Source organism: Cyprinus carpio, chromosome A10 (genome assembly GCF_018340385.1).
Source record: "Cyprinus carpio isolate SPL01 chromosome A10, ASM1834038v1, whole genome shotgun sequence".
In the NCBI taxonomy this organism is placed as follows: Eukaryota; Metazoa; Chordata; class Actinopteri; order Cypriniformes; family Cyprinidae; genus Cyprinus; species Cyprinus carpio.
Genome location: NC_056581.1, coordinates 18,751,929 through 18,766,128, shown reverse-complemented (window position 1 = coordinate 18,766,128; position 14,200 = coordinate 18,751,929). Strand labels below are relative to the sequence as shown.

Here is a 14,200-nt window from a genome sequence, read left to right as displayed (position 1 = left end):
TGCTCATTTTTAATTTTTATTTTTATTTTGTTTTTAATTATTAATAAATTATTATTATAATATTATTAATGTAAAACTTTGCAATAAGGTCTAACTTGTTAACATTAGTTGTATTAATATTTTTACAGCATTTATTGTCGTTTGTTAATTTTAGTTAATAAAAAAATCTTCACATTTATGTTATTTCAAAGTACATTAATTAAAACTTTTTAATTATATTTATGTTTTTTTAAATTTCAGTTTTTTTTTTTAATATGTTTGTTAATTTTTGTATTAATATTATCTAAGATTAATTAATGTTAACAAATGAAACCTAATTGCAAAGTGTTACCATTACTATTATTACAACAACAACAACAAAAAACTAAATTAAAAACAATTTTTTTGTAATATTTTACTGACAAATAAAAAAATGGAATATTTAAAAAAAAAAGTATTTTTTTTTTACATTACAGCTTTAAAATTTAGTCTTTTTTTTTGTAAATGTTAAACCATCACATTTGTATTTTGACAAAAAATGCAGGCACTCTTAAAGCTTATTTTTGTTGCTGTTAAGCTCTTCTCGTTGCATGTTTGGGAAAGTGGTTGGCACACATTGGGTTTTCAAATGCATGTTAAAGCATCTAAGTGATAATGAGCCCCTTGCATGTAAATGAACACTCTGCAACATGCAGTGCATATATTTATTTAATTAAACCGCAGCCTTTGTGATCAGCTAATTCTGTGATTTTGTTTTATTTCGATGCATCAAGCAGCCCTAAGAGAAGGGCATTCTTCTTTGCAAAACCGTGTGAGCTTGTTTCTGTAAGCAGGGTCAGTTTGGGGTTCAGGAAGAGGATTTACTGAAGAGTCTGACCTGCACCACGTCAGTGACGCGAGGAGAAGCCATCCAGCGACTCCACAACCAGCAGCAGGCTGAAGGTGCACAGCTTCACTCTGAAGTCACTAGTGCATCTGACACCCTTCACACTGATCAGCGTGTGTTTTAAACCACCGTGTCGTTTCAGACGCCAGAGACTCCATCGCTAAAGTGGCCTACGGTCGCGTGTTCGGATGGATCGTCAGTAAAATCAACGAGCTGCTCGCTCCTAAAGTAGACTGTGACGTGGAGCTCAGTGAAATAGGTAAGACATATACCAGAAACTTGTTTCTGTCTAATTCAAAATAAAACTACAGTAAAATAAAACGAAAATTTTAAATCACTAAAACTAAAATAAAAAATTAATTCAAGTATAATTTAAATATTGAAAATATGAAAATAAAATCTAATTCAAAATTTTAATAAATACTATAATAGTGTATAAATAATACTTAAATAACACTGGCTCAGCTGATAAAGGTTTCTCTTTGGCTGACGTACTACATATTATAAATAATTACTCTATAATTACTCTATAAAGCAGTCTTAAGTCTCTGGGGTATATTTGTAGCAATAGCCAAAAATACATTGTATGGGTCAAAATTATAGATTTTTCTTTTATGTCAAAAATCATTAGGACATTAAGTAAAGATCATGTTCCATGAAGATACGTTGTAAATTTCCTACCGTAAATATATCAAACACGAATTTTTGATTAGTAATATGCATTGCTAAGAACTTCATTTGAACAACTTTAAAGATGATTTTCTCAGTATTTTGATTTTTTTTTTTGCACCCTCAGATTCCAGATTTTCAAATAGTTGTATCTCAGCCAAATATTTTCCTCCTAACAAACCATACATCAATGGAAAGCTTAAAAATGACCCTTATGACTGCTTTTGTGCTCCAGGGTCACATATGTGTTCAAATAGAAATATTCACAGACTAGAGGCCTGTCATTAGTGAATGTCAGTGCTCCTTTAACCTTCAAAATGCAAAGATTACACTCTAACCATTGTTTGGTGCAGATATTAAAATTTTCCTGCATATTTTTCATTTATCAAACTGAATGTAACTAGCCTGTAACTCTTCATCTCTTTCTGGCTGGTTGTTAAATGCCATGTTTGTCAGCTGGATTATTGCATTTGTATTTTATTATAACACAATACAATATAACTCCTATGTGATTGGTAGTAAATTAACTCTTGCAATGACAACAGCCATAACTACTGACATGGCATTAAAAGCTCAGCTTTTTTCATTCCTACCAGTCATTTCTCTGAAACTGTAAATTCTTATTTAGTAAAATAATTCCTTACCTAAGATGAGTGACATTCGTGGTTTGCTCTTTTACAGGAATCCTTGACATTTTTGGCTTTGAAAACTTCGCTGTGAACCGATTCGAGCAGCTCTGCATTAATCTGGCTAACGAACAGCTCCAGTATTTCTTCAATCATGTAAGTCATGCTACATATTTGTATAGGAAAACATATTTCATATCGCTTGAGTCTTCAAACACTCTCCTTTTTGATTGTGTCTTTCAGTAAAACGACAGAAGCGCCGAAAGATAAAAGGCGTCTGTGTTTGTTTTTCTTTGGTCTGGTTTGATTTTAATATACTTTTTTATTGGACATATTTATACACCTAAAAGTGTAATCATTTAAGTCTATAAATTTTTTAAGTATTGCAATATCTTTCAAATTATAATTAAAAAAACCTATTTTATGTATTATTGATATTTTATATAATCACTTTAGCAAAATTAAATCCTTCCAGCATGTCTTGCCTCATTATAAATGCATAGTATATATGTAGTTTTTTTTGCGTTTAACAAATTGAAGCATGAAAATTATTTTCAGTAATCCTCCTTTGGGTTGCATTAAACATTCTAGGCTTTTTTGTTATATTGCATGTATTTTTACACCTAAAATTGTAATAATTTAAATCTATTAAATTTTTAAGTATTTCAATCTCTTTAAAATTATATTTAAAAATACTTATTTTTAATTTAAAATTTATATAATTGTGTTAAAATGTCTTTTTTGTTTGTTTTGTTTTTAGCAAAATTATTATTATTATTATTATTTTTTTTTTTTGGTAATCCTCCACTGGGCTGCATTAAAAATACTATACTTTTTTGTTATGTTAGGCATATTTGTATGCCTGAAAGTGTAGTAATTAATTTTTTTAAGTATTGCAATCTCTTTAAAATTCAATTATATTATTTTTTTTATATTAATTATATTAATATTTATATTTTATATAATTGCTTTAGCAAATGAAACCCACCTGCTTGTCATTCCCCAATTAAAAATGCATTACTTTAACATGACAAAAAGGACAAAAAATAAACATAATTAGTCATTTAACTTTATTTTATAATGGATTGTTGAAGAAAAAAAGGGGGAGGATGTGTGAGGAACCATTAAGTGCCACTTTAATGTTCGATTCTTTCAACAGGACATGATTTGCCACTCCATGAATATAATAATCACATTTTCAATGTCGTTTCCCTCCAGCACATTTTTCTGATGGAACAGAAAGAATATAAAGAGGAAGGCATCACATGGGAGACCATAACCTACAAGGACAACAAACCCATTCTGGTACGTCTGTGTTCAGAACCGTTTTCACCCTCCGTGATTATTGTGCACTATTTCCAACTCTTTTTTTCCCCTATTTTCCTTCTCTCTGACTCCAAAAATACACCGAGCTCTGCGTTTGGCAGACGGCCGTGTGGTAAACCCCAAACACAGGAAATGCTGAGGAAGCAGGACACGTAGCTTTGAGAATCTCTCTCAGATTTCTGCATGCATTCTGACCCAAATCCTTCGGCACGCTGCTGAATGGGAAGCTAAAAGAAACCTGAAGCTTGTTTTCACTCTCATGTGAGATTCCCGCTCTGTAAACATGAACTCTGGCCTGTAATTACGGCTGTTCAGCAGCCGCCTGTTTGGAAAGCTGCAGATTAAATGTATGTCACATTCAGCTCTAAACCCGCTGAATATCCTGCAGTGTTACGTGAATCTGAGGACTGTTTAGCTTGTCAGCATGGAAAACTCTTTCACCCATGCCAGGTTTGTTCCTCTGTTTCAGGACCTGTTCCTCACTAAACCCATCGGGATTCTCTCGCTGCTGGATGAGCAGAGCGCCTTTCCTCAGGTACACTAGTTAAACCTGAGACACAAAACAAAACATGTTGCCAAGTCCTCCATAGAGACACAATTACATTTATTTGAATAAATACAAACAATAACAGAAGTTTTTTTTTTATATTTTTTTTATTGCATTTGCATTAATGCATTTAGCAGGTGCTTTTTTTTTGTGCATTTAACATATATTTATACCTAATTTATTATATTTTTATTTTTTATTTTTTTTTCTTTAAGCATTGCAACTTTTAATTTCATTTTTTTTCATTTTTTTTTTGTTTTTTTTTTTTATTTTATTGTATTTGTTTTTCATATTAAACAATTTAATTGTTTAATATTTTGTTTTATTATTTTTGCATTTTACTGACAGAAGTATGAAAATGATTTAATGTAATAATCCTCCATCGGGCTGCATTTAAAATACTAACCTTTGTTATGTTGGTTTTGTACACTTAATAAGGTGTAATAATTAAAATTAAGTATTGCAGTTTCTTAAAAATACTTATTTCTAATTATATAAATATTAATAATAATATTAATGCAATACCTTAAATTTTTTTTTTTTCATTTGCATTTTATAAACTGAAATATGAAAAATATTTTCAGTGTTAATCCTTCATCCACCTGCATTAAAAATACTTCATTCATTTATTTATTTATTTTATTGGACATATGTATTATAATTTAAATCTGTTAATTTAAGTATGGCAATTTCTTTTCATTTTAAAATTATTTTTTTTTATTTAAAACTTATATTTTAATTGCTTTAGCAAAATGAAACTTTTTGTTTTTTGCATTTTACAAACTGAAGGTCAAAACTTATCTTCTGTGGTAATCCTCCATATTTGTAATAATTAGCGTAAATTTAAATTATATATACATTTTCAGTATTGCAATTTAAAATTATATCAAATATTTTTCATAATGTGTTTAATTGGTTTAACAAAATTAAACCCTCCCACATGCCTGGCCTCATTATAAACGCATTACTGTTTTAAAATACTGAAAATATATTCTGTTATAATCACGAGCTCACATAAAGCTCAACTTGTATTAAGCGAGGAACATTCATTTTAATAGCCATTGAATTAAAAATAAGCAACAAAGAGACATCAGATTTGTGCTAATTTTCATTCTGTGCATTTAATATATATGAACAGTGGAGATATCATTTATTTGTGCTCCACGTTCAGGACATTACAGTCATGTGACTGCATTTGTTGTGCATTTGCTCAAACACGTTAAAATCAGTATTTATATTAAACAGCATGTGATGATGATTTCTGCACCCACAGGCCACTGACCGTGATTTTGTTGACAAGTTAAACAGCAAATTTAAAACGGCTCCCAACTTTGAGGTTGTGCGAAACCACACCCCTCTGTTCACTATTGTGCACTACGCTGGAAAGGTGAGCACCGTCAGCACAATTCACCTGATCACTGACTTCATGTAGATCAACAAAGCAATTGTTGTGCTGGTTAATAATTAAATGATGCATGTGGATTCTTCCCAGAGGGCACGCATTAATAAGGGTGTTTTTCTTCATAATGTGTGCATTATTCCTGCTTAAAGTGTCTTTTTGTGGTCCGTTCAGGTGCAGTACAATGCAAGTGGATTTCTTGAGAAAAACAGAGACACGATACCCGCCAACATTCGCGAGCTCTTCATCAACAGCGTCACTCCTCTCCTCAGCGTTCTGTTCGCAGGTCTGAATTCTTCACACATCGTTAGATCAGTGTAAATGCTCAAATCACACATTTGGTTGCGAGTTCGAACATGCACACAGTAAATAAAAATGTTAATATATATACTGTGTGTAAATATACACTACCGGTCAAAAGTTTGGGATCAGAACGATTTTTTAATGTTTTTACAGAAGTCTCTTCTGGTCATCAAGCCTGCATTTATTAGATTAAAAATACAGGAAAAAAAATGTTTTATTGTGAAATATTATTATGATGTAAAATAACATTTTTCTATTTTAATATACATTCAATTTAAATTTATTTCTGTGATGCACAGATGTATTTTCAGCATCATTACTCCAGTCTTCAGTGTCACATGATCTTCAGAAATTATTCTAATATGCTGATTTATTATCAGTTGTGCTGTTTCATATTGTTTTGGAACCTGTGCTACTTTTTTTCAGGATTCTTTAATGAATAAAAAGTTAAAAAGAAGAGAATTTATTTAAAATATAAATCTTATTCTAAAAATATACACTTCTGTTCAAAAGTTTGGGGTCAGTAAATTTTTATTCTTTCTTTTTTTGAAAGAAATTAAAACTTTTATTCAGCAATGACGTGTTAAATTGTTAAGAAGTGATAGCAAAGATTTTATATTTTTAGAAAATATTTACATTTTGAATAAATGCTGTTCTTTTAAACTTTTTATTCATCAAAAAACCTATAAAAAGTATTGCAGTTTCTAAAAAAAATATTTGGCAGCACAACTGTTGATAATTCTAATAATAAATCTGCATATTAGAATGATTTCTGAGGATCATGTGACACTTCATACTGGAGTAATGGCTGATGGAAATTCAGCTTTGATCACAGAAATAAATTATATTTGAAAAGATATTAAAATACAAACCATTATTTTATATTGTAATAACATTTTGCAAGATTACTGTTTTTTTTTTCTGTATTTTTGATCAAATAAATGCAGCCTTGATGAACATAAGAGACTTCTTTAAAAAAACATTACAAGTCTTACTGATCCCAAAACTTTTGACCATTAGTTTATATATTTTATATTTATTTTATTGTTATTATTATTATTTCAGATGTAGATAAGTTATGATGTTCAAACCACAACCAACAAAAAAGTGTATATTGTTGTGTGCTTTGAATACACACCATTATTTTTATTTATTATTTTTATTATTATTACATATTTTAAATGTTTTTTCCCTTATATGTTATTTATTTATTTATTGCTGTTGTTGTTGAAATATATTGCTTTGTAATTAATTTAGTTCAATGTTTTTTCCCAAAGTATTTTTTCTTTATTATTATAATTATTATTATTTTACATATTTATTTATTTATTTATTCTGTTTTTTCAGCCACAATTTCCCGAACAGGCACACTAATGCCACGGAAAGCCAAGGTATATCTAAGATTTAATTTTTTTTGACACATAAGTGACACATATTTGTAATATTTCTCAGATTCCTTGATAGGCTGGTGTTTAAACATATTAATAGGAGTACAAATGACACATTAGTCTTTCCTGTGAGATCAGTGATACTTAAAGCAGAGAGCGATCGCAGTATGCAGCGTTTCACCACAAGACTGCGTGCATTTTAATTTTAGCTACAAGTTGCAGATGACAACTTTAACTCGACCAGGAAGCAGTCTGTCGGCGCACAATTCAAGGTAAATCTTCACTTCTATAGAATCATAGTTTTATGTGCTGGTTTATTTAATGCATCCTAGAATCAGACGAATCAAATGCATCTAAATGTGTATGTACTTAAATGTGTACATCTGTTCATTTCTCTGTTTTGCTTATATCGAAAATTTTTATTTATTAATCCCACGAAAACTGTCAAGAACATGTCCAGGTCATATTTCTATGGAAGCTTGTTTCTGCCACAGGATAAAAAGATATATAATAAAAGGTAATTGCGACATTTTATCTCACAATTCTGTCTTTTTTTCTATAAGCTCAGAATTGCAAGAAATACATGTAAAATTCTGAGATATAAATTCAGAATTGTGAGCTATAAATAAGATATAAATGTAGAATTCCAAGTTTTAAATTCAGAATTGTGAGCTATAATTACATATAAATGTAGAATTCTGAGATATAAAAATAAAGAATTGTGAGCTATAAATAGATATAAATGTAGAATTCTGAGATATAAAAATAAAAAATTGTGAGCTATAAATAGATATAAATGTAGAATTCTGAGATATTCAGAATTGTGAGCTATAAATAGATATAAATGTAGAATTCTGAGATATAAATTCAGAATTGTGAGCTATAAATAGATATAAATGTAGAATTCTTAGATATAAATTTAGAATTGTGAGATATAAATAGATATAAATGTAGAATTCTGAGATATAAATTCAGAATTGTGAGCTATAATTAGATATAAATGTAGAATTCTGAGATATAAATTCAGAATTGTGAGCTATAAATAGATATAAATGTAGAATTCTTTGAGATATTCAGAATTGGGAGCTATAAATAGATATAAATGTAGAATTCTGAGATATTCAGAATTGTGAGCTATAAATAGATATAAATGTAGGATTCTGAGATATAAATTCAGAATTGTGAGCTATAAATAGATATAAATGTAGAATTCCGAGATATAAATTCAGAATTTTGAGCTATAATTAGCTAAATGTAGAATTCTGAGATATTCCAAATTGTGAGCTATAAATAGAGATAAATGTAAATTCTGAGATATTCCGAATTGTGAGCTATAAATAGATATAAATGTAGAATTCCGAGATATAAATTCAGAATTGTGAGCTATAAATAGATATAAATGTAGAATTCTGAGATATAAATTCAGAATTGTGAGCTATAATTAGATATAAATGTAGAATTCTGATATATAAATTCAGAATTGTGAGCTATAATTAGATATAAATGTAGAATTCTGAGATATAAATTCAGAATTGTGAGCTATAAATAGATATAAATGTACAATTCTGAGATATTCCAAATTGTGAGCTATAAATAGATATAAATGTAGAATTCTGAGATATTCAGAATTGTGAGCTATAAATAGATATAAATGTAGAATTCTGAGATATAAATTCAGAATTGTGAGCTATAAATAGATATAAATGTAGAATTCTGAGATATAAATTCAGAATTGTGAGCTATAATTAGATATAAATGTAGAATTCTGATATATAAATTCAGAATTGTGAGCTATAAATAGATATAAATGTAGAATTCCAAGATATAAATTCAAAATTTAGAATTGTGAGTTGTTATTAGTTTTGAATTTTGAGTTATTAGGTATTGTGAGTTGTGAGCTATAAATAGTGTAACAATTCTGAGATATTCAGAATTGTGAGCTATAAATAGATATAAATGTAGAATTCTGAGATATAAATTCAGAATTGTGAGCTATAAATAGATATAAATGTAGAATTCTGAGATATTCAGAATTGTGAGATATAAATATATATAAATGTAGAATTCTGAGATATAAATTCAGAATTGTGAGATATAAATAGATATAAATGTAGAATTCCAAGATATAAATTCAGAATTGTGAGATATAAATAGATATAAATGTAGAATTCTGAGATATTCAGAATTGTGAGCTATAAATAGATATAAATGTAGAATTCTGAGATATTCAGAATTGTGAGATATAAATATATATAAATGTAGAATTCTGAGTTATAAATTCACAATTGTGAGATATAAATAGATATAAATTTAGAATTCTGAGATATAAATTCAGAATTGTGAGCTATAAATAGATATAAATGTAGAATTCTGAGATATTCAGAATTGTGAGCTATAAATAGATATAAATGTAGAATTCTGAGATATTCAGAATTGTGAGCTATAATTACATATAAATGTAGAATTCTGAGATATTCAGAATTGTGAGATATAAATAGATATAAATGTAGAATTCCAAGATATAAATTCATAATTGTGAGCTATAAATAGATATAAATGTAGAATTCTGAGATATTCAGAATTGTGAGCTATAAATAGAAGTATAAATGTAGAATTCTGAGATAATTCGAATTGTGAGACAGAATTGTGAGATACTGTAGAATTCTGAGATATAAATTCAGAATTGTGAGATATAAATAGATATAAATGTAGAATTCTGAGATATAAATTCAGAATTGTGAGATATAAATAGATATAAATGTAGAATTCTGAGTTATAAATTCAGAATTGTGAGATATAAATAAGATCTAAATGTAGAATTTTGAGATATAAATTCAGAATTGTGAATTATAAATTAGACATAAATAAGATATAAATTCAGAACTACAAGAAATTAACTCAGAATTACAAGGTATAAACTCCAAGTTGCGAGTTATAAACTAGTAATTCTGAGGAGAAAAGTTAGAATAGTGAGAGTTTATATTTCACTATTCTAATTAGAATTTTAGAAAACTTTCCAGAATTGTGAGATGAAATTACTTTGTATCTGTTCTATCTGTATTTCTTTATTCTGTGATGGAAACAGGTTTCCATATATTTCACCCCATAATGAAGATAAATGATATTTTCAGTAAGTGAAGTCTATTTCTTGGACCGTGATTTTCATGATAACTCAGCTCTGACCTTCACTCTGCAGCCGAACTGTCTGTGTGTTGTTTTCCATGCAGCATTCTCTGGCTGTCCTCATGGAGAAGATGTTTGCAGCCGGTCCGCACTTCGTTCGGTGCATCAAACCCAACCGAAGCAAGCAGCCCGATCAGCTGGACAGTAAACTGGTCATGGATCAGGTCTGTGGCCTCTTTTATTTTCCACTCTGGAGCCAAATGCATTCTCAGATTTCTGAGTCTGAGCTCCATGAGCTGTACTTAAACCTGGAAGCCTTTCAATGCTGTTATGATGGAGCTCAATCCAAATCCCTCTAATGATACAGGAGCCGCTAAATTTGTGTTTAAGGGCCAGTACGGACTAAACACTGTATTAAGCCATTATCTTGATGGAGCTATGAGTTCAGGGACACATCTCTTGTGTTGTGTAGATATTAATTAAAAACTTGCCAACACTATGTTAGTGTTCTGGATGGTTACTAATAGCAGTCAGTAAGTAATAAGCAACTAGCAGCTTTTGTTTTTTTGTTCTCTGTTTGTTCACATGATGCAGTTTGTGTCTATCTGTGCATGTATGTTTACACAAAAACAGCTATTAAGTCACATGCTCAGATGATGTACAGCCTTGGAATGTACAGTTCTGTTCAGTTCTTCAGCAGGACTGTAAAAACTATGACTGTGCGACACTGACACCTGCTGGACATTTGTGGAAGTGCAGTTTGCAGCCTATAAAAAGAATTAATAATATATTTTATATAATTTAGAATAAAACTACTTATTTTTTATTTTAATATGAAATGTAATATATATTTAATTTAAATTCTTATTTTATTTTAATACGATATGTTATATATATTACATAATATATACGTAATCTAAATTATTATTATTATTAAATGTTTAATTAATATATTTATTATACATGTATTTTATTTTATGTTAAATTAAAATGTATATTTTAGATAATAAATATATATTCCATATATAATAAAAAACTATTTGTTATAATAGATATAGATGTTTATATTTAATATAAAATATATAATACATATATAACTTTAATTATTATTACTATTAAATATATTTATGCTTTTATTACATTTTATATTAACAAAAAATATATATTTTATATATAATAAGTGTTTTGTATATAATAAATAATTTCCACAATTAAATTGTGTTTATACATATTTGTGTGTATGTATAAATTAAATATATAATAGAATGTATATTATACAATTATGTATTACTAATGCTAATAATATACATTCACTAATTTATTATATTTATTTAATGTATTAATTTGAATAAATGTTCTCTTTCCATCCTCTGTAGCTGAGATACAATGGTCTGATGGAAACCATCCGAATCCGTAGGGACGGCTTCTCGTGGCGCCCGAAGTTCAGGGAGTTTGTCGAGAGGTTGGTGTGCAGGCAGAAAAACTGACATTTTATCAGCGCAGTGCATCAGACTCATATTTCTGTCCTATAGGTACAACATTCTGCTGCTGAAACCAGATCTCCCGCTGGACAGAAGCAGGTCTGAACAACACACACATCAGAGTTGTGTTACAGTAATGTGCACAAATAAATGCAGAAACAAAGTTCCCACCTATATGTACTGTTAATAAAGATATTTGACAAATCTCACATGAGAGGAATATGCTCCCTATCACTTGTTGTCATTAATATAGATCATTTGGCTTGTTTTCTTTCAGTTGCATGTCGATCCTGAACAGCACTCAACTCTCTGGCTGGAAGTGTGGGTGAGTTTGAGCCTGTTGAAGTCATGAAGTCAATCAAATCATAAGCATTATTAGGGGTATTTGAGACATGCATCACAAATATTATTGTTCGTATGCCGGTTTAATGACTTAAACAAACCCCTGACCACCATTCTGAAAATGTAAGTAAGGAAAAATTAATATAAAACAGGTCAAAATGTTAATATAATATAATATAATATAATATAATATAAGATAATATAATATAATATAATATAATATAATATAATATAGATATAATTAAACATACATAAATTTTACTATTATAATAATTTATTTAATATATATATATATATATATATATATAGGTGTTGTGTGTGTGTGTGTGTGTGTGTGTGTGTTAATTATATATAATATATAACATTTAAAAAAAATCAATATTCATTATTTAAAAAAATTAAGTATAACATTTATTAAAATTTAATAAATAATAATAAAATAATACAATAAATATACATATATTTAATAATGTATTAATTGATTTAATATGCGTGTGTGTGATTATTAATAATATTACATGCATATTTATATTTTATATAATAAATTTTTTATTTTTTTTACATTTTGTATAAATTTTTTAATTTTTAATTTAATTTATATTTTACTTATTTTTTAACATATTATTTATTAAATAACATATGTGTTGCAATACATTACATTTTTAAATATCTCATACATTTATTAAATAAATAATGGAATATTTGCATGTACCTTACATTACATTTAGTCACTTAGCAGACACTTTAATCCAAAGCAACTTAGAAATGAGGACATAGAAGCAAATTAAACTAACAAAACAGTAATATTTAATTATTAATTAATTATACATTTACTACTGCAATGAAAAGAGCTTGAAATGAAAAGGAATAGTTCTCTTCTAAAATGCAAAAAAAAAAAAATCTACTTGCCCTTCTGATGTTCTTAATCCATATGCTACATTAATATCCATAAAATGTTAAAATCAAGATTTCGTAAGTCCTGTCAGGATATTAGGTTTATTAGGTTTTCACACGATCTAACATGTTAATTAATTTAATTCCATTTAATTTGGCTTGAACATTTAGTGATTTACTAATTGAATCGCTGCTTTAATGACTCTGCTGTGATTTGCTCAATACGTCAGTATTATGAGTCCTCTTGTGCTGCTCTTTCAGGTCGTCCCGGTTGTTTTTTAAGTACTGGCACCAGGAGGAGTTGTCACGTCTGCTGGAGAGACTGGGACGAGCGGCGCTTGTCATTCAGAAGAGTGAGGAGTCGTTAAACTCTTTTGTTTATCCCACAATAAGAGTATATTAAACACACAGACTGCAGATGAAAGCTCATGGTTTGACACTCGTGAGAGCAGGTGCAGACATGAACTCAGGTCTTTACCTGTAAATACTGGCACAGAATGAACAAAAGGACATCATTAAACGTCTTCTGTTCTTGCCATTTGTTCCTTTTTTCCCGTTTTCTGTTCTCTGGAGTTATACAGTAACTGTACCTTTAAGACTTTTGTTTGTAAATGACCTGTTATTATTCATTAACCCCTTCATCGTGGCATAGTTCTATTATTGTTGGTAATTAGAACAGGTCAAGTTCCAGAAAAGTGAATTTGTTTTAATATGTAAATATGGACAGTCATAAACTATTTAAATAAACCTCCCATATTTATTTAATAATTAATAATGCATTTAATTGATCAGAAGCGCAGTAAAAACAGTAACACTGTGGAATATTTTTACTATTTACAATTTAAAATAAGTGTTTTCTATTGGAACATATTGGAACATATTGTAAAATGTAATTTATTCCTGTGATTTTTGAGTTTTTTATCAATAGAAATTTCGAAATAACTGCATTTATTTAAAGTGGAAGTCTTTTGTGACATTTTAATTTCACTTTTGATCGATTCAGTGTGTACCTGAGGAATAAAAGAAGAAATTATTAAATTCAATTAAAATTAATTTAATTTAAAAAAGCAGCACAACTGTTTTCAACATTGATAATAATCAGAAATGTTTCTTGAGCAGCAAATCATCATATTAGAATGATTTCTGAAACTCATGTGACACTGAAGACTGGAGTAATGATGCTGAAATTATAGGAATTTTTTTTGATCACCAATTAAGTATATTATTGATTAGATTA

At 28.6% G+C, this 14,200-nt stretch overlaps 1 protein-coding gene across 2 annotated transcripts in view; it reads left to right on the top strand.

The window, feature by feature from the left end:
* Positions 1 to 14,200, top strand: part of LOC109098651 (myosin-IIIb) — a 41,662-nt gene that overhangs the window by 20,283 nt on the left and 7,179 nt on the right. For both annotated transcript variants that reach the window (XM_042765644.1, XM_042765643.1), the window contains exons 9-22: positions 813 to 921; positions 1,008 to 1,124; positions 2,216 to 2,316; positions 3,379 to 3,465; positions 3,956 to 4,021; positions 5,307 to 5,420; positions 5,607 to 5,718; positions 7,083 to 7,126; positions 7,333 to 7,395; positions 10,351 to 10,470; positions 11,623 to 11,708; positions 11,779 to 11,826; positions 12,005 to 12,052; positions 13,225 to 13,316. In XM_042765644.1, coding sequence (XP_042621578.1) covers positions 813 to 921; positions 1,008 to 1,124; positions 2,216 to 2,316; positions 3,379 to 3,465; positions 3,956 to 4,021; positions 5,307 to 5,420; positions 5,607 to 5,718; positions 7,083 to 7,126; positions 7,333 to 7,395; positions 10,351 to 10,470; positions 11,623 to 11,708; positions 11,779 to 11,826; positions 12,005 to 12,052; positions 13,225 to 13,316 — 1,207 coding nt within the window. The remainder of the gene's footprint in view (positions 1 to 812; positions 922 to 1,007; positions 1,125 to 2,215; positions 2,317 to 3,378; positions 3,466 to 3,955; positions 4,022 to 5,306; positions 5,421 to 5,606; positions 5,719 to 7,082; positions 7,127 to 7,332; positions 7,396 to 10,350; positions 10,471 to 11,622; positions 11,709 to 11,778; positions 11,827 to 12,004; positions 12,053 to 13,224; positions 13,317 to 14,200) is intronic.